This window comes from Cyclopterus lumpus, chromosome 5 (genome assembly GCF_009769545.1).
Source record: "Cyclopterus lumpus isolate fCycLum1 chromosome 5, fCycLum1.pri, whole genome shotgun sequence".
NCBI classification, from domain to species: Eukaryota; Metazoa; Chordata; class Actinopteri; order Perciformes; family Cyclopteridae; genus Cyclopterus; species Cyclopterus lumpus.
The window spans coordinates 27977723-27999238 of NC_046970.1; the positions used below are offsets into that span (position 1 = coordinate 27977723).

The window sequence follows — 21516 nt, forward strand, 5'->3', positions numbered from 1 at the left end:
AGAAGGCAAGACGAAGGGAGGATGAGTGTCTAAGAAGGTGAAGGTAAAGTCGACAGCGTGACTCAATCATGTCGGGGCTTGAGTATCCCTCCCCCCCCCCCCCTCCCCTCCCCCCATCACCACATCGCCACCCTTCTGAACTGAGAGTCGGGAGAAGATGGAGAGGAAAACATGGTCGACCCTGAGAGGAAGGTGGGATTAACGGGAGCAGGGTGACGAAGGAGAGAGGGCAAAGCAGGGCTGGGGAGGAAGACGAGGGGGAAGCTCTCCGGTGGGAGTCAAGCTTTCACTAAATCTAATAATCCCTTCTTCCCCCCCTCTGCTGCTGCATCCCACAAGGATCGGATCTGCTCCTGTGAGGCATGAAAGACGGTCAGTGATCCTGCAGACAGCACAGAGGGCACGCTCACACACACACAACACTTGGAAGCAATTTACATTCATGTACTTGTTACTGTGTATCTGCCAGGTGGAGTGACAGTTTGAGGATTTTAAATCTAAAATGCTCTTTGCATATTAAAATCGAGCTGAAAGTATTAATAGCCCAATAATATTTCAGTAGCATTTTAGATTTATTTATTTGATATTTGTTAAGCTATAATACTTACATGCAGGACTCCAATGGAGTATATTTATATTGCAGTATTTATACTAAAGTGAGAGAAGAAGTTTAAGTCAAGTAAGAGAGAGATATTGTTACAGAATGATCCATCTTTAGCAGCTTTTAACAATGTGTAATTTAAAAATAAATGATTAAATATTTTTCATTTTAGATGCAAAAATAAAACAGCAGGTGTAAGAAAAATGTCTACAGCCAAACATATTGTGGATTTCAATGGAGCTTAATATGCTCCATTGAAATGTATATATAACCACAATATTTAGACAGTGTCAGTTGAATATATATTATAATACTGTATATATTATCTACAATCTAAATTAGATTTACAATGTAAAATCTACTGAATCAGACTGAGGATCTTTTAGTGGGACTGAAACAAAAAGAAGAAAAAGAAAAGAAAAGCCAGCAAATGTAGATGTGAGCAGAATCAGAAACGATGGATAAATAACTTACTTTGGAAACTAGCAATGGACAGATCCCCTGAAAAGGCATGCAGATGAGAAGGCACACAGATGAAAGTCAGTCGTCATGCTGGAGAGAGCAGAGAACCAGTTAAGACGGCCAAAACAGGCAAACTAAAGAGCGCGAGCGAATACTAAATAAAAGCCATAAAGCATGCTCGAGTAAAACGATGATTTGTTATTATTTTAGGTTTGCATACAGAATAAACCAAGATATGTTAGATGTTGTTAAAATACCTTTCCAAGTACACGATTGAAGTATGTGAATTGATCTCCGGAGTGCAACAATTCCTCATTGTATTGTTGAATCGTTTAATTTCTGAATTACCTGAACCCATTTTCTTGTTATTTTATTGCTGCGGTCAGAAAAACCCAGCAGGGACTCTCCTCCCGCTTCCTGGAATAAAATGTTTCAATCTGCAGAAACATGCAGAACAGCTTCACTCACCTCCGAGACATTTATACACCTTCACACGCGTAAACAATAGAAAACTAAACTGACTGAAGCAACAAGAGAAAAGACAGTGAAGGGAGGCGAAGTGAAGTAAAGTCAGGTGAGGTGACGTAAAAGTAAAGTAAAGTAAAGTCAGGTGAGGTGACGTAAAAGTAAAGTAAAGTAAAGTCAGGTGAGGTGACGTAAAAGTAAAGTAAAGTTAGGTGAAGTAAAATAAAGTAAAGTGGGGTGAGGTGAAGTAAAGTAAAGTGAGGTGAGGTGAAGTAAAAGTAAAAGTAAAAGTAAAGTAAAATAAAGTAAAGTGAGGTGAGGTGACATAAAAGTAAAAGTAAAAGTAAAGTAAAATAAAGTGAGGTGAAGTAAAATAAAGTAAAGTAAAGTGGGGTGAGGTGACGTAAAAGTAAAAGTAAAAGTAAAGTAAAGTAAAGTAAAGTAAAGTAAAGTGGGGAGAGGTGAAGTAAAGTAAGTAAAGTAAAGTGAGGTGAGGTGAAGTAAAAGTAAAGTAAAGTGAGGTGAGGTAAAGTAAAGTAAAGTGAGGTAAAGTAAAGTAAAGTAAAGTAAAGTGAAGTAAAGTAATGTGAGGTGAAGTAAAGTAATGTGAGGTGAAGTGAAGTGAAGTAAAGTAAAGTAAAGTGAGGTGAGGTGAAGTAAAGTAAAGTAAAGTGAGGTGAGGTGAGGTGAGGTGAGGTGAGGTGAAGTAAAGTAAAGTGAGGCAAAGTAAAGTAAAGTGAGGTAAAGTAAAGTAAAGTAAAGTAAAGTGAAGTAAAGTAAAGTAATGTGAGGTGAAGTAAAGTAATGTGAGGTGAAGTAAAGTAATGTGAGGTGAAGTAAAGTAATGTGAGGTGAAGTAAAGTAATGTGAGGTGAAGTGAAGTGAAGTAAAGTAAAGTGAGGTGAGGTGAGGTGAGGTGAGGTGAGGTGAAGTAAAGTAAAGTGAGGCAAAGTAAAGTAAAGTGAGGTAAAGTAAAGTAAAGTAAAGTGAGGTAAAGTAAAGTAAAGTGAGGTGAGGTGAAGTAAAGTAAAGTAAAGTAAAGTTAGGTGAGGTGAAGTAAAGTAAAGTAAAGTAAAGTGAGGTGAAGTAAAGTAAAGTAAAGTAAAGTGAGGTGAGGTGAAGTAAAGTGAAGTAAAGTAAAGTAAAGTAAAGTAAAGTAAAGTAAAGTGAGGTGAGGTGAAGTAAAGTAAAGTAAAGTGAGGTGAGGTGAAGTAAAGTGAAGTAAAGTAAAGTAAAGTAAAGTAAAGTAAAGTAAAGTGAGGTGAGGTGAAGTAAAGTAAAGTAAAGTAAAGTAATGTGAGGTGAAGTAAAGTAAAGTAAAGTAATGTGAGGTAAAGTAAAGTAAAGTAAAGTAAAGTAAAGTGAGGTGAAGTAAAGTAAAGTGAGGTGAAGTAAAGTAAAGTAATGTGAGGTAAAGTAAAGTAAAGTAATGTAAAGTGAGGTGAAGTAAAGTAAAGTAAAGTGAGGTGAAGTAAAGTAAAGTAAAGTAAAGTGAGGTGAAGTAAAGTAAAGTAAAGTAAAGTAAAGTAAAGTGAGGTAAAGTAAAGTAAAGTAAAGTAATGTGAGGTGAAGTAAAGTAAAGTAAAGTAATGTGAGGTAAAGTAAAGTAAAGTAAAGTGAGGTGAAGTAAAGTAAAGTAATGTGAGTTGAAGTAAAGTAAAGTAAAGTAAAGTGAGGTGAGGTGAGGTGAGGTGAAGTAAAGTGAAGTAAAGTAAAGTAAAGTAAAGTAAAGTAAAGTAAAGTAAAGTGAGGTGAAGTAAAGTAAAGTAAAGTAAAGTAAAGTAATGTGAGGTAAAGTAAAGTAATGTGAGGTAAAGTAAAGTAAAGTGAGGTGAAGTAAAGTAAAGTAAAGTAATGTGAGGTAAAGTAAAGTAATGTGAGGTAAAGTAAAGTAAAGTGAGGTGAAGTAAAGTAAAGTAAAGTAAAGTAAAGTGAGGTGAAGTAAAGTAAAGTAAAGTAAAGTAAAGTAAAGTAAAGTGAGGTGAGGTGAAGTAAAGTAAAGTAAAGTAAAGTAATGTGAGGTAAAGTAAAGTAATGTGAGGTAAAGTAAAGTAAAGTGAGGTGAAGTAAAGTAAAGTAAAGTAAAGTAATGTGAGGTGAAGTAAAGTAAAGTGAAGTGATCCCACAGACAGACAGAGATCACCTACTCTGCAGACTGGGCAGGTTGGCGTCCTCAGGTTTGGTCTTCAGCAGGTGAGGAAGACGAGTGTATCTGTAGCCAAAACCACACCCCTGAAACATAGACAGACAGACAGAGAGACAGACAGACAGGCAGACAGACAGACAGACAGACAGACAGACAGACAGACAGGCAGACAGACAGACAGGCAGGCAGACAGACAGACAGACAGGCAGACAGAGAGACAGGCAGACAGACAGGCAGACAGGCAGGCAGACAGACAGACAGGCAGACAGACAGACAGACAGACAGGCAGGCAGACAGACAGGCAGACAGGCAGGCAGGCAGACAGACAGACAGCAGGTTACAAACAAGTTTGTTTGTTTTAATACAGTAACATCATGGTGCATCAAAATATTCTGAAAGGACCAAAATAATAATATACATAATAATACATTGTATTATTGTTATTATTATTAATTATTGATGCATTAATGTGTTGATCACTTTGAAGTTGCAGCTGGTAACGGTGGAGCTCATTTTAAATTTAAATGTTATACTTCTGGGTAGTTTAATCCAGAATACTACATAATCCTTCATCAATGTATTATATGTTCTGTTACTAATCTGTGAAATATAAAATAGCAATAAATAAAAAAATGACTATCAGTGCTATCATGTCAAAATGTTACAGTACTTTCTAAGTACAGTATGTGTACTTCCCTTTTACCGACTGCACGATATACAGAAAACATTCAATACTGCGATAAATAAACGTCTGTCTTTCTGCTCAAATACAACAAATAGCTTGTTTTGCTACGTCGTGTATGTGTGTGTGTAAGTGCTCGTAAGTGTGTGTCTTTGTGTGTAGGTATGTGTGTATGTAATTGTGAGTGTGTGTGTAGGTGTGTGTGTGTGTCTAGGTGTGTGTAGGTATGTCTGTATGTAGGTGTGTGTGTAGGTGTGCGTATGCGTGTGCAGGTGTGTGTGTATAGGTGTGTGTGTGTTCTCACCCTCCACAGTCGGACTAGGATCCAGTTGGTCTGGGCCCAGGGTCTCTGTTCATACGGAGCCAGCAGGTTTCTCATCATGGCGACGCGTCTGAAACGAAACGTGACATCATCATCTACTATTTATCTAAATTTCCCCTTTGGGATTAATAAAGTATCTATCTATCTATCTATCTATCTATCCTGACATCACGTTACGGGCTCTCTTCTCCGTAAACATATCGTAATGAATCGGACCCCCCCCCCCCCCCCCCCTCCTAATTACATTATTTATATTTCATAGTAAATTTAAAATAGATCAGATAAAAACAAAACATATGAAACAATCAAACGGATCTCAGAGCAAAGTATATTATAATTATATTAACTGTAATATTGTCTTCAACAGATTCAAAACTGTGATTTTTACCTTGTAGAACACGAGATGTCAGTTTGTGTGTGTTGCTGTGTGACTTTTGGTAAATCCTATCTGACCTTTCACACACTATATATAAAACATTTACTAATAAGAATATTAAGAATGAAGAAAAGTATGAACGAGACCAAACCCCAAAAGATCCTTCTTACCCATGGTAAAGATAAAAGGGTACAGTTTTAAACCAATAAGCACTCACTGTTCCTCTGGGATCCTCTCCACTGCCCTAAGGGATTGTGGGTAACAGACGTAGCTGGCGAGGGCCTGCATCAGAGAGTCTTTGATGTCTGAGAGGACGAAGATTGTTTTAGTTTATTTCAAACACAAAGAAATTCATTCAACCAATTCTTCTTCTTCTTCATTTTCTTCTGTTGACATTTATCACAGGAACACCATCAAATGTCTGTGTGTGTGTGTGTGTGTGTGTGTGTGTGTGTCTGGCTGTGTGTGTCTGTGTGTCTGTGTGTGTGTGTGTGTGTGTGTGTGTGTCTGTGTGTGTGTCTGTGTGTGTGTGTCTGTGTGTGTGTCTGTGTGTGTGTGTGTGTGTGTGTGTGTCTGGCTGTGTGTGTCTGTGTGTCTGTGTGTGTGTGTCTGTGTGTGTGTCTGTGTGTGTCTGTGTCTGTGTGTGTGTGTGTGTGTGTGTGTGTCTGGTTGTGTGTGTCTGTGTGTGTGTGTGTGTGTGTGTGTGTCTGGCTGTGTGTGCCTGTGTGTCTGTGTGTGTGTGTGTGTGTCTGTGTGTGTGTGTGTGTGTGTGTGTCTGGCTGTGTGTGTCTGTGTGTGTGTGTGTGTGTGTGTGTGTGTCTGTTACCTGTTCCAACTATACGTGGATCAGCAAAGTGCTTGGCGAGGATGGCGGCAAGTTGCGTCAGGGTTTCTTCATAGCCTGAGGGCGAAAAAGAAGAAAAAATGTGTGAATAGAATGACATTAATGGCTTTTGTCACTTCTATTATTTGTCATATATGGTGGGGCAGAGTTCACCAAACCTTTTTCTTTCTGGTGACCCGCTTTTTTAAAAAGACGACAAACCATTGCGACCCAATTTGATGAAAAAAGAATTTATGTTAATTTCATGTTAAATACTTTATAAATGGGCCCAAATAAATGCATATTCTTAAAATAAAGTTTGCGTCCCTTAGGAAGTCTCCTGTGACTCCAAACGTGTGTCCCGACCCAGTCTTTGGGAATGACTTCGCCGGATAAACTACACTTTAAAAGTCTTCGGCACGATAAATTTGGAGATAAATAGGAAGTAGAATGTCGCCATGGGACTCTGAGTTAGCGGTGAGCTACAACTCGAGTCTGGATTCATTTGAGTCTACATTTGTTCACATCTAGTCTCCACTAGAAGTGTGCTGAATTATCGATTAGCGTACACGTGGATGTACGCGCATCCATTACTTGGTTACTTTGATACTGAGAAATCAGGGAGTTGTTTAGGTGAGTGTTTTCTACTTGGTAGTTCCTCCATGCTGTTGGCAGGGCTGAAGTAGTTCTTGAGTGCGCTGTAGGCGTTCATGGCAACGCTGAGGTAGAACTCCGGGGCGAAGGCGAACAAAGAGCCGGTGTTGTCGGCATGTTCGATGGTCCGAATGCAAACACACAGCAGCCAGTACACGTCCAGCATCTTCTCCTGGACGGACGGACACAGAGGGCCACTGTTAGTCTTTATTCCACATTAGCTTCCCGCTGGTCTCCCTGAAGTCCACACAACAACAATCTACAACTAGAGTAAGTGAAGCAATGAGAAGAGTTTCGGAGGGTTTATATCCATGTCCGTCCAAAATCTATCTCTCTTGCTCTCTCTGAGGCTTATGCTGCTACATGCAGATTCTGGAGCAAAACCTTATTTCTCTCTGCAAACATTACTATCTAAATATAAATAAACTACATGTTTGTGCAACTACATTGTTTTAAAACACTGAAGGGACTATATTTGGAATGTGGAGGAGTGACGTAGAGACTCCGTATACGACTCTGGTGTCGACCTGTCAATCATCTTGTAGCCCCGCCCTAAATCATATCCTACTTTATGGTCTGTTTGACTCTAAATGATCATCATTTATTAAATGAACATCATTCTGTATTGAAGAAGACTTGAAACTAGAGATTGAGACCAAAAACTAATGTTTACAATGTTTACTGAGGGAATACATCAAGAGAAGTAGAGTCATTTATATAGACTTCTATACAACCAGAGGAGTCGCCCCCTGGTGGTCAGGAAAGAGAATGCAGCTTTAACACATGATGCATAGACTTCTATACAACCAGAGGAGTCGCCCCCTGGTGGTCAGGAGAGAGAATGCAGCTTTAACACATGATGCATAGACTTCTATACAACCAGAGGAGTCGCCCCCTGGTGGTCAGGAGAGGGAATGCAGCTTAAACACATGAAGCATAGACTTCTATACAACCAGAGGAGTCACCCCCTGGTGGTCAGGAGAGAGAATGTAACTTTAACACATGACGCAGAGACTTCTATACAACCATAGTCGCAGCCCCCTGGCGGTCAGTAGAGAGAATGCAGCTATGACATAGAGACTTCTATACAACCAGAGGAGTCGCCCCCTGGTGGTCAGGAGAGAGAATGTAGCTTTAACACATGACGCATAGACTTCTATACAACCAGAGTCGCCGCCCCCTGATGGTCAGTAGAGATAATGTAGCTTTAACACATGACGCAGAGACTTCTATACAACCAGAGTCGCGGCCCCCTGGTGGTCAGTAGAGAGAATGCAGCTTTAACACATGACAGAGACTTCTATACAACCAGAGGAGTGGCCCCCTGGTGGTCAGGAGAGAATGCAGCTTTAACACATGACACAGAGACTTCTATACAACCAGAGGAGTCGCCTCCTGGTGGTCAGTAGAGAGAATGCAGCTTTAACACATGAAGCATAGACTTCTATACAACCAGAGGAGTCGCCCCCTGGTGGACATTAGAGAGAATGCAGCTCTAACACATGAAGCATAGACTTCTATACAACCAGAGGAGTCGCCCCCTGGTGGTCAGTAGAGATAATGCAGCTTTAACACATGAAGCATAGACTTCTAGACAACCAGAGGAGTCGCCCCCTGGTGGTCAGGAGAGAGAATGCAGCTTTAACACATGAAACATAGACTTCTATACAACCAGAGGAGTCGCCCCCTGGTGGTCAGGAGAGAGAATGCAGCTTTAACACATGAAGCATAGACTTCTATACAACCAGAGGAGTCACCCCCTGGTGGTCAGTAGAGATAATGCAGCTTTAACACATGAAGCATAGACTTCTAGACAACCAGAGGAGTCTGTGTGAGGTCACAGTGACCTGAGACCACTAAATTGTCATCAGTTCATCTTTGAGTGCAGGTGGATGTTGGTGCCAAAACTGAAAGAAAAGTTCCCTCCAGGAGTTCCTAAGATATTGTCTTCCCAAGAATGGTCCGTACTAAAACATAATGCCTCTGCACCGGCGTTAGTCGTGGTAAAAACTAGAAAAGGTCAAACAAGCCAAAGACAAAGATCAGAAAACATGTGAAAAGATAGAAAAACTTGACTTTTTGAAACAAAAGCCAAAAATGTGACAGGCTTGTCACCTTGGAGTAGATGGTGGCGTTGATCCATGCCAGTCTCCTGCAGAGGTGGTTCAGTTTCTCCGCGAATACCTTCTGGCTTTTCTGGAGCTCGTCTAGGATGTCTGGTCTCTGAAGGACAGAAAACAGCATCATCGTATCACCAGCTGACTCCGTGGCCGTCCCCGCGACACATGCTGTTTCTGTCACCGAGGACAGTGGAGGACGTCGAGCGTCGACAGAAGGCGTTGTGGGATGAATTCATAAAAAGGAATGCGCTGCTTTTGCTGCCACGAAAGCTGCAGAAGTGCTTTTTGCACGACACGTCGTCATTCACACCCAATTATATTGCCACATGCCCAAAACTAACCACTCCTATCCATTCACACACTTTTGCTTGCAATTTTGGGTGTCTCGACATGGACTGGCGGAGCCGGGGGTTCGAACCGCCGATCCTCTGTGGTGTAAAGGTAGAGCAGGGTCCTCCCAAGGTAAGTGTTGATTTATTTATTTGAGATTTTTTACTTTTCTTCTTCCAGCCACTCCTAAAACGAGTCGCCATTTTGTAAAACGCAATTTTTGTGTGCAACTAACTTGTGTGTAACATTGGTTATATGTCATGTGTATTCACATCATTTATATCATATATTTAATGATATATAATTTATCATATATTTATAGGTCTCTCGGGCTCAAGGCGGATTGATTTGACGTCATTCAAATCATTGACCGACACCGTTGCTTGTTAAATTCCCCTTTTTGTTTTCCCGGCTGCTTCACTGCCCCTACTATTATTTGTTTATAAGAGTGATTAATACGGCTCCCTTGTACAGTATGAAAAATGTGCCGTTTTAAACGAAAGTTTATTTGGAATCCGATTTGCATCGTCATAAAAAGTGTCTGGCTCTGTTGCACTCGTACAACTTTATTTGGCCAAACACAACAGATGCTGGAAAGTAATTTCTTCCACCCCAACTTCAGTCAGACGGATTACTGTACAACTCTGGTGAAGTTACGGTTAAGTTTGCCGGTGACACTCGAAACGAGACAAGCTATCGCAACAAGCTGACGGGCGTGTTGACCGGAGCACGGCCAATTATCTGGGACTCGAGCGCCAACAAAACAAAAATAAATCACGCTTGACTTCATAACGAGCCCACAGGCATATTTAAGCATTAAATATTTAGAAATGTTTTGACAGACACACGCAGACACACGCACGCGCTTACTCTTGCAGGGCATCGTGCGATCTTCTCCTCGGTGTCCTTCAGTGCGACGGCGTATTCATGGACGTCATCTGAAACCACCACCATCTGCAAGAGGAACACAGACGGATCCTTTTTACAGAGCGGATGTTTCTCTTTAGGTTTATTTATAATTTAGCTTCATGATGGTCACAGTGACACTGTGTCGACACACAGGAATTATTGCTGCAATCCAAGTGAGGAGACGCCCGAGAAAGGGGGGAAATATCCAAACGGTCCATAACCATAATCCCTTTGAAGTAAAAACCTTCTTCGCCAAGCATGTTGCTCATATATTGATCCATATATTGCAGAAACAGCCCATCCCAATCTGCCGAGATAATGACTAATCCAAAAACCTATATCATAAAAAAAAGAATCTCACAACACAAAGCTCTGAAGGCTGTGGCCACGTTCAGATCTGGTGGGTTGTATTTTTTTAATTAGAAAAGGACGTGACAATAACAGGCGAATAGGTCGGAACAATCTCAGACTCAAACCATGAGGGTTAAAAAAGAGATGACAATCACAGACAGCGGGGAGGAGGAGAAGCGTCATCATCGGTCAGCGGGTGAATCAGAAAGATTCATTTAAAAAAAAAAAAGAACCTGCTTCATATTTAAACCACAACAAATCCAATGAAACCGGAAAGAGTACAAACACATTATTCACGAGCACGCCTGCAGTGAATGTCAGATGAAGAGGGTCCTTTGGCCCCACAGGGGGGTTGATAAAGATTTATAACCAGTCGTTACCCTAACCCTAACCCTGAAATCAAGACCGTAAAAGGTCCGTCACCGGTGTCACGGGGAACCGGTTCAAACAGCCGCATGTTTTACATACAGATGACTTTTAGGGGACAACATTTTTAGAAACTGATTGAAGTGTTGAGCTGAAGATGACAGCAGCTAAACCTCGCCGTCATTGTGCGTCCACTTAAAAGCGTCTTGTTAGGACCCTAAAGAGAAATAAAAAACCCTTTTTCTTCACACACACACACACACACTCCTGTCTGTATACACGTCTCATTTTCTCACATCCAAAGTAGACGAAACGACTTTGATAAGCACGAAGAATTTGATGGAGGTGAATGGACTTGTACGGCGATCTTCTAGTGCAGGTGCCACCGGCCCATCAGGACTCTCACTAACCATTCGTAGCAATTTGTGATTCGCCCGCGGACACCTCGACATGGACGGAGCGGCAGGCTGATAATCTCTGGACAGCTTGAAAGGAAAAGCGAGTCAGAAGCAGCTGGCGTGGCTGAATGTCATTAAAAGAGAGGCCGAGCAGTGGAACTCTCGCCAAGATTGTCTCGCTTCTCCGAGGAAAAAACAACAACTAAAAGATACTTGAAGAGTAACTAACGGCTGTGTGTGTGCTGACTATTGTCATGATTAAGTGTAAGAGTGCCGTAAAACTCCAGTAAACATTAGTGAATGACTGTTTACATGCAAGGCCGGTCTATGTGAATGACAGCAATTTAAAGCATTTAAAGGTTCACAGACTAATTGAAAGGGTAACGGCTACTCTTCATCAATACTAGTCTCTCCAAAAGTCGGAAGAAATTGGTTCTAATGGGAGGGGTCGGGGAGGCGGGCGTCGTTGAGGACAAAAGGGAGCTCCGTATAAGTCACCTGACTCCAGATCAGCCAAGAGCACAATTCAATTGCAGCCACTAGGTTTCAACCATAAGAGCATAGTCGGTGTGCATATTTATAACAATATATTCAAATACTTGGAACAAAGATGTTGAGATTTGGACTAGTTTGAGATGCAAATAAAACTCTGAGCACGAACTCACCTTTCCGAGCTGCTGGTGGACGCTCAGGTTGTACATCATCACGATACCATCGACAATCTCCAGCAGGGACTTGTCCGCGATTGGCTGATTGGGCTCCTCCAGCGGTCGCCCCAGCAACAGGCCGTCGTTACCATAGCTTCCCTCGACTTCAGGTTGAAGAGAGAGAAAAAAAGGGCGGGGGGATTTGTTTTTGTACCCATCTGCTCGGGACAATAATAAATAAATAATATAAATCACACTGACTTAAATAAGGCTTTCTACACAAGTCAAACATAGTCAGGTTCCTCTGTGGCCTGTAGGGCCACAAGGGAGAATACGCCCCTGATGATGTCACAGTGATGTCATCAGGCTGAACACAACTATCAGCCACATCAACTAGGATCGTTCACATCTACCGTCTCAACTCTCAACCGGTGGACGACTCTTTTACTTGTTTAATGACTCACTGTCCTCCTCAGTCCTCTGCTCCACTGCGAGGGTGCGGACCTTGACTTTCTCCGGCTGCGTGAGGGGTCGTCTGGGGGTCATGAGGCTGACGGCGGCCGTGCTCAGGAAGCGATTGGCTCGGCCCAGAGTGGGAGAGCTCAACCAGCTGGGCCTCGCCAGAGCCCCGCCCATCGCCGCCGCACCAAACGGCCTCTGTCATCAAAGACACACAGAATTAATTAGTTTTTTATTATGAACTCCAACATGCGTTTTCCGCTTATTAGTTTCTATATATTTGTCTAAAAACTACAACATATTCTTGAATAACCCTAACCCTCTTGAAGAAAATTAATTGTTTATTATTGTTATTGAAGACAAAAGTCATCTTTTCAAAACATTGTTCGAATTTTTTTTTTCTATTATTATTATTATCTATATTTCAGTTTTTACATTTCTAATTGTGGACACAGTTACTTAAGTCCTGGACAGAAACCAGAGACAGACATGTAAACCAATGTTGAGCGTGTAGAACAGTTTTGTTTTGAAAAATGTATTATGAATAACGTTTATTATGATTTGTTATCCTGTTGCTGATTTTGTCGTGTTAATTACAGCCCGTTCGGATGATTGTTTACTTCAGAGACAACCGTAATAATATACATACACATTGTACGCACACATAAATACACATAGAAAATGGAAGCAGGAAACCTGAGCTGCTCCGCTCTCCTCGTCCTCATCCAGGTCATCCATGGCCGTGGCCTGGATCTCTGCAGGGTCGATGATGATGTTGGCTTTACTGGCCAAGTCATCTAAAACAAAAAAAGAAAAAGAAAACATTCACCACATTAAAACAACAGTTTGATCCCAGAAGAAAAGCTCAGGTCTGAACCACCGTTGCATCAGTGTGCCTCAGATAACACAACAAAAACTGACCACTGTGATTTCTAAGTGGATTTATGGACTTTTATTAATGTTCGACGTCAGAGATATGAAGATATGAAGACCTGATGACAGCGCTAGATGAAACTCATCCTGACACTTTCATCACCGTGCATCCACTGGTGCATTGTTTCCGTCTAGACTGATGTTAAGCTACGATGCTAACAGAAGCGCTTCCTTCCTCCTCACGTAAGCTGCATGCCGATTGGAAAAGCCCTGCCGCGCACTTCAATCAAATTGATTGGTCAGCTTATCAATAAATGGAGGTCATGCTTGGTTAACGACCGATGACACGTCACGAGAGCAGCGAGTGGGTGATGAACTAAACAATGGCTGTGAATTAAGCCCTGATTAAAGCAGGTAGAGAGTTGCTGCCTGGACACAAATACTGATGAGGGGATAAAAAGAGGGATTGATGGAGGAAGAGGAAGGGGAAGGGGGGACAGAAAGAAGGAAATAAAAGGTGGCGAAAGGTGGGAAGAATGAAGAGTGAAAGTTCAGCAGGTGAACACAGTTTTTATATGCAGAGTCTCTCTTGTTGTTGTTGTCTTTCTGCATCTTTCCTTTGCTAATTTTGTGCATCTTTTAAGTCTCTTAATCTTCTTTAGTTTGCTTGTTTTTGTATTATTTTTCTTTTATGGTTATCTTTGTACAGTTTGTGTTTCTTTGTTATATTTTGCATCTCTTTGTAATTGTTTGTAGGTCGTGTTAACTGTATAAATAATTACTTCAATGCATTTAATTCATCAATAAAATGGTCAGATTATTTTCCCCATTAATCATTGATCATTGTGCTGTAACGGTTTGAAAGCCTCCAGCTGATGGGGAACAGACTTTGTGGATGTCCTCAGCTGTGAAGTTCCTCAGTGTGTTCAGAGGAGTGACTTTTAAAGGACTCCTCTGAATGAAGAACAAAAAGAATGAGCCCGTATCGCAGGTAATTGATTCCGGCCGCTCTGATCGGCCTCCTTTGACACCGAATGAGCAGCATGTTGCTCGTCCAGCGAGTCTGCTGAGGGATGATCAATCCACATTACACACCTGCCGACGCCGGCAAGAGAAGACAGAAATCTTCATCCTGTGCATTTATATTTTTCTTAATTTAAGATTTACAACATGCCAGTCTCCTGAGTAAGCTGACTGCCTCCTGACCCATGAAACCCATTAAAGATACATGATCTCCCCAAAGTTCATGTCGAAGTGCCCTTGAGCAAGAACCCCCAGTTGCTCCCCGGGCGCTGCAGAGCAGCCCACTGCTCCTTAATAAGGATGGGTTAATGCAACAATTATTCTTATTATTTAAAAAATCTTCAGCTTCAATATTCCACAGGTTTATGCATTTAAAAAGAGCGTCAATAAACCAGATCAGGGGAGAAAATAGAAAAACAACGAAATAAAACTATACAAATATTCCTTTTTATCAACATGTCAAATTGCTCCCTCTGGTGGAGCTCAGCGACAGTTCTCCTAACGCCATGTAGCTGAAAACGGCCTCTGTGGTTGTAAATGGATCGTAACATTGAAAATAACGCTGATCTTTAACAAGCACAAAATAACTTTGATCAGAATCATCAAATGTAGTGTAGTAAAAAGTACAATATTTACCTCTGAGATGTAATAATAATAATAATATTAATAATAATAGTAGTGAACTTGGATTTATCTTTATTGTGTTTTCTTTGGCTAAAATAGATCGCTGTGCCGGTACACCGACTATGGATAAGTACCTCTTACACACATCAGATCAATAATTTAAACTGAATATTTTTGGATGTGGCTCATGGGGAGAGCCGGTTCGTTTCCCTGGACTTCCCCATAGTTTGCATGTCGGAGTGCCCTTGAGCAAGACACTGAACCCCCAGTTGCTCTCCGGATCGCTTCACAGCAGTCCATCACTCCTATATTGCTACGGATGGGTTAAATGCAGCAGACACATTTTCTGTATGTATGTAAAAAAATATTATATGACGAAATTAATAAAGTTTTTTTCTTAACATTTATTTGGATCAAGCAGCACGTTGTGTCCAATATGTCCGTCTGTATTTCCAATCTGCTGCTGCTCTGTATATAATTACTTCCATCGTGTATACTGAACGTCTTTGTATGCGTGTGTGATTTTGGGTCAGTATACAAGCGATCAGACTCAAACTCGGAGAGTACCAACCTTTGAGTGTTTTCTTCAGGTGGGACAGGAGCCCCCCTAGTCGCTGCAGGTCAAAGTAGTCCACCTTCCCGTTGTAGAAGAGCTGGGGGGGGACGTAGGCCTCTGGAGAAAGACGACGGCACGATTGGTGCAGAACAGCCGGATCGCTTCTTTGTGTTTAGATCATTGGACTCATTCAAAGGTTTCATTCGATAGTCTCAGAAAGAGCCATATTTGGAGTACATGGGTCCAACCCTAACAGTACCATAGGACTAACTATTTGGATCAATACAATACATACTGTGTCATTGCAGTATGTCTTTGTGCTGCGTCACCCTATACACCAACTTTTAACCATTTTTTAATGTTCCCATTTTTTAATGTCCCATTTTTTAATGTTCAAATTTGTAAATGTTCACATTTTTAATTTTAATTTGTTTTATTGTTTTGGGTGGAGGAAATTATTTATTTACTTAATTTTATTTAATTTGTTGTGTATTTTTTCTTTTCTTAACTTGTTTAATGTATTGTGTTCTATGCTCTGCGCGTTCTCTTACATTCTTAAAATATTTGAAAAAAAAATAATAAAAAAAAACAATAATATTAATTAATTCAAAGCTTTGTCATGCACCTGAATTCTTTTGGAAATTGGCAACGACGTGACTGTCGCATACAGTTATTAACTGGTAAAAGCCAAACCTTTTGGATTCCTCACAGTTCTAAAACCAGTGTTCACAACAATAAAACCAGGAGGTTGTACCTTCGCTGCCGATGCTGCTCGGGCTCTTCCGGCGGCCGTCGTCCCAGCTGGCCCTCACGGCCGTGATGAGGCGGTGGAGGAAACACACCATGTACTCAGGAGGGCACAGAGCTGTAGGGTGCTGCACACACACACACACACACACACACACACACACACACAAAATATTGTTGAAATGTTTCAACAACAGGTTTGAAAATCTGATACATCTTTAACAGCATTACACAACACACATCAATAACTTAGCTGTAGTTTTTATCCAATATAAACCTTTACTGATCCCCAGAGGGAGAAATGCAGCAGCATAAGTACCGATACATAGTGAAACTTAAACAGAATAAATAATCAAAAGTTTATCCTATAAGAATAGAATGAAAATGAAATCTGTCAAGCCAAATGTGATCACACGCTTGTTATTAGTTTAATAAACAATACGTATGAGTAATTAGATTAGTAGTTATTGTGTGAACTTAGAGTACATATTTTCTTACCCCTCTGTTGCTGGCATTTTCTTGGAGAAACTTCCGGAACTTATTGAGGAAGATGTAGCGAGAGGCTTCTCCCTGAGAGACACATGGAGGACAACTCATAACAATTTTATTAGATTTAAAGCTCTGCACTTATTTTCATCATCAAAACAGACACAATGATTCACGGTCAGACAACACATGAGTGTTGTACAGTACATATATATATATATACATACATATATATATACATACGTATATATACACACACATATATATATATATATACATATATATACATACATATATACATACATACATAGAATATATATATATATATATACATATATATACATACATATATACACATATACACATATATATACATACATATATATATATACATACATATATACATACATACATACATATACACACACACACAATATGGGTATTGTACAGTACACGTTATCGTACAGTACATGAGTATTGTACACTATATGGGTATTGTACAGTATATGGGTATTGTACAGTATATGGTATTGTACACTATATGGGTATTGTACAGTATATGGGTATTGTACAGTATATGAGTATTGTACACTATATGGGTATTGTACAGTACATGATTAGCCTACAGCAGGCAAGTGCAAGGTCCATGGCCCCTATTGTCAAAGACATATGATTGTTTTCAATGTAATTTAACTAAAATTACGTCATAAGTACCTGCACATTAATGCTGTGAAAGCCTTTTGATTGACAACATCTGCCTCGTTTGGGCCAGAGGCAGATTTGATGGCTCGAGAAGGACTAAATAAATGATTCCTTGTGGGCAGAATGGATAGCGCTCGTATAGGAAGTCATCATGACGTCATAAGAACTCTTTATGAAACATTAATATAACTAATATCAGTCAATAGGAAGTCATCATGACGTCATAAGAACTCTTTATGAAACATTAATATAACTAATATCACTCTATAGGAAGTCATCATGACGTCATATAACTCTTTATGAAACATTAATATAACTAATATCACTCAATAGGAAGTCATCATGACGTCATAAGAACTCTTTATGAAACATTAATATAACTAATATCAGTCAATAGGAAGTCATCATGACGTCATAAGAACTCTTTATGAAACATTAATATAACTAATATCACTCTATAGGAAGTCATCATGACGTCATATAACTCTTTATGAAACATTAATATAACTAATATCACTCAATAGGAAGTCATCATGACGTCATAAGAACTCTTTATGAAACATTAATATAACTAATATCACTCTATAGGAAGTCATCATGATGTCATAAGAACTCTTTATGAAACATTAATATAACTAATATCACTCTATAGGAAGTCATCATGACGTCATAAGAACTCTCTATGAAACATTAATATAACTAATATCAGTCAATAGGAAGTCATCATGACGTCATATAACTCTTTATGAAACATTAATATAACTAATATCACTCAATAGGAAGTCATCATGACATCATAAGAACTCTTTATGAAACATTAATATAACTAATATCACTCAATAGGAAGTCATCATGACGTCATAAGAACTCTTTATGAAACATTAATATAACTAATATCACTCTATAGGAAGTCATCATGACGTCATATAACTCTTTATGAAACATTAATATAACTAATATCACTCAATAGGAAGTCATCATGACGTCATAAGAACTCTCTATGAAACATTAATATAACTAATATCACTCAATAGGAAGTCATCATGACGTCATAAGAACTCTTTATGAAACATTAATATAACTAATATCAGTCAATAGGAAGTCATCATGACGTCATAAGAACTCTTTATGAAACATTAATATAACTAATATCACTCTATAGGAAGTCATCATGACGTCATATAACTCTTTATGAAACATTAATATAACTAATATCACTCAATAGGAAGTCATCATGACGTCATAAGAACTCTTTATGAAACATTAATATAACTAATATCACTCTATAGGAAGTCATCATGACGTCATAAGAACTCTTTATGAAACATTAATATAACTAATATCACTCTATAGGAAGTCATCATGACGTCATAAGAACTCTTTATGAAACATTAATATAACTAATATCACTCTATAGGAAGTCATCATGACGTCATAAGAACTCTCTATGAAACATTAATATAACTAATATCACTCAATAGGAAGTCATCATGACATCATAAGAACTCTCTGTGAAACATTAATATAACTAATATCACTCAATAGGAAGTCATCATGACATCATAAGAACTCTCTGTGAAACATTAATATAACTAATATCACTCAATAGGAAGTCATCATGACATCATAAGAACTCTCTATGAAACATTAATATAACTAATATCACTCTATAGGAAGTCATCATGATGTCATAAGAACTCTCTATGAAACATTAATATAACTAATATCACTCAATAGGAAGTCATCATGACATCATAAGAACTCTTTATGAAACAATAATATAACTAATATCACTCAATAGGAAGTCATCATGACGTCATAAGAACTCTCTATGAAACATTAATATAACTAATATCACTCTATAGGAAGTCATCATGATGTCATAAGAACTCTCTATGAAACATTAATATAACTAATATCACTCTATAGGAAGTCATCATGATGTCATAAGAACTCTTTATGAAACATTAATATAACTAATATCACTCAATAGGAAGTCATCATGATGTCATAAGAACTCTTTATGAAACATTAATATAACTAATATCACTCAATAGGAAGTCATCATGATGTCATAAGAACTCTTTATGAAACATTAATATAACTAATATCACTCAATAGGAAGTCATCATGATGTCATAAGAACTCTCTGTGAAACATTAATATAACTAATATCACTCTATAGGAAGTCATCATGATGTCATAAGAACTCTCTATGAAACATTAATATAACTAATATCACTCTATAGGAAGTCATCATGATGTCATAAGAACTCTCTATGAAACATTAATATAACTAATATCACTCAATAGGAAGTCATCATGATGTCATAAGAACTCTCTATGAAACATTAATATAACTAATATCACTCAATAGGAAGTCATCATGATGTCATAAGAACTCTCTATGAAACATTAATATAACTAATATCACTCTATAGGAAGTCATCATGATGTCATAAGAACTCTCTATGAAACATTAATATAACTAATATCACTCTATAGGAAGTCATCATGATGTCATAAGAACTCTTTATGAAACAATAATATAACTAATATCACTCTATAGGAAGTCATCATGATGTCATAAGAACTCTTTATGAAACATTAATATAACTAATATCACTCTATAGGAAGTCATCATGATGTCATAAGAACTCTTTATGAAACATTAATATAACTAATATCACTCAATAGGAAGTCATCATGATGTCATAAGAACTCTTTATGAAACATTAATATAACTAATATCACTCTATAGGAAGTCATCATGATGTCATAAGAACTCTTTATGAAACATTAATATAACTAATATCACTCTATAGGAAGTCATCATGACGTCATAAGAACTCTCTATGAAACATTAATCTAACTAATATCACTCCTTCATTAATGGGATATCTGAGAAAAGGAGCTGCCAGCTTATCCAGCTAACTTAAGTTAGCCTGCGCTGGAGCAGGTCCATGTTTTTGGATATGTTGCTATGGTGATTTTGCAAAACTTGCTTTGTGGAACCGAAAAGCCTGATTTATTTAATCTTATCCTGAACATTATTCGGCTAACTCAGTTAGCCAGGTACGAGGAATGTGGCCCAGGTCTGATAGCTGAAAAGTAATATTACACAACAATCACTGCATTTAAAGGCTGCAGTATAATTCAGCTGGAGTTTTAATTAGGTTTTTGTTTCCTTCCTTTAGTACACAGTATTCATGACATGGCTCAAAATCCCAGATTCACATGTATCGTTTGTGGGAAATATGTGGATCTTAATCCCAGGTATTCAAACCTAAAACCCATTAATCAGTGTATAGTTAAAATAATGTACAATAATATACGTTAACAGACACAATAGCAACTGTACATACCGTAGTTTTGTCTTTGTTATTGAGCAGCAACTTCAGGATCTGAACCTGCAACTCTTCCACAACTGAGAGGAGACCGGAGGAGAGTTCAGCAGGATGTACAAGTACTCTTACCACACAGTAAAGGTACTCTGTTACAAGTAAAAGTACTCTTACCACACAGTAAAGGTACTGTTACAAGTAAAAGTACTCTTACCACACAGTAAAGGTACTCTGTTACAAGTAAAAGTACTCTTACCACACAGTAAAAGTACTCTGTTACAAGTAAAAGTACTCTTACCACACAGTAAAGGTACTCTGTTACAAGTAAAAGTACTCTTACCACACAGTAAAGGTACTCTGTTACAAGTAAAAGTACTCTTACCACACAGTAAAGGTACTCTGTTACAAGTAAAAGTACTCTTACCACACAGTAAAGGTACTGTTACAAGTAAAAGTACTCTTACCACACAGTAAAAGTACTGTTACAAGTAAAAGTACTCTTACCACACAGTAAAGGTACTCTGTTACAAGTAAAAGTACTCTTACCACACAGTAAAGGTACTCTGTTACAAGTAAAAGTACTCTTACCACACAGTAAAGGTACTCTGTTACAAGTAAAAGTACTCTTACCACACAGTAAAGGTACTGTTACAAGTAAAAGTACTCTTACCACACAGTAAAAGTACTGTTACAAGTAAAAGTACTCTTACCACACAGTAAAAGTACTGTTACAAGTAAAAGTACTCTTACCACACAGTAAAGGTACTCTGTTACAAGTAAAAGTACTCTTACCACACAGTAAAGGTACTCTGTTACAAGTAAAAGTACTCTTACCACACAGTAAAGGTACTCTGTTACAAGTAAAAGTACTCTTACCACACAGTAAAAGTACTGTTACAAGTGTAGCGCCCTGCTAATTTAGTTACATGTGTGTTGTGGTCCTTTCTGTCATCAGTTCTGTTGTGTCCCGACTTTTTAGGGCTGGTTCAGGTGTCCACATGGTGGGGAACCAATCAGAAGAAGGGGGGCGGGTCAAGATAAAGGGAGAAG

At 38.8% G+C, this 21516-nt stretch overlaps 1 protein-coding gene across 7 annotated transcripts in view; it reads right to left on the reverse strand.

Annotated features, from left to right (window-relative positions):
* Window positions 1-21516, reverse strand: part of LOC117730350 (E3 ubiquitin-protein ligase RNF123) — a 97824-nt gene that overhangs the window by 62837 nt on the left and 13471 nt on the right. For 2 of the 7 annotated variants that reach the window (XM_034532021.1, XM_034532018.1), the window contains exons 18-32: window positions 20488-20549; window positions 16433-16504; window positions 15942-16062; window positions 15203-15304; window positions 12808-12908; window positions 12117-12309; window positions 11671-11816; window positions 9852-9935; window positions 8647-8754; window positions 6526-6703; window positions 5881-5955; window positions 5272-5359; window positions 4661-4748; window positions 3676-3760; window positions 1076-1102 (exon numbers count right to left, since the gene is read on the reverse strand). In XM_034532021.1, coding sequence (XP_034387912.1) covers window positions 1076-1102; window positions 3676-3760; window positions 4661-4748; window positions 5272-5359; window positions 5881-5955; window positions 6526-6703; window positions 8647-8754; window positions 9852-9935; window positions 11671-11816; window positions 12117-12309; window positions 12808-12908; window positions 15203-15304; window positions 15942-16062; window positions 16433-16504; window positions 20488-20549 — 1530 coding nt within the window. Of the gene's footprint in view, window positions 1-1075; window positions 1103-3675; window positions 3761-4660; window positions 4749-5271; window positions 5360-5880; window positions 5956-6525; window positions 6704-8646; window positions 8755-9851; window positions 9936-11670; window positions 11871-12116; window positions 12310-12807; window positions 12909-15202; window positions 15305-15941; window positions 16063-16432; window positions 16505-20487; window positions 20550-21516 lie in introns of all 7 variants that reach the window. The other 5 variants (XM_034532016.1, XM_034532013.1, XM_034532020.1 and 2 more) reach the window with 3 other exon arrangements.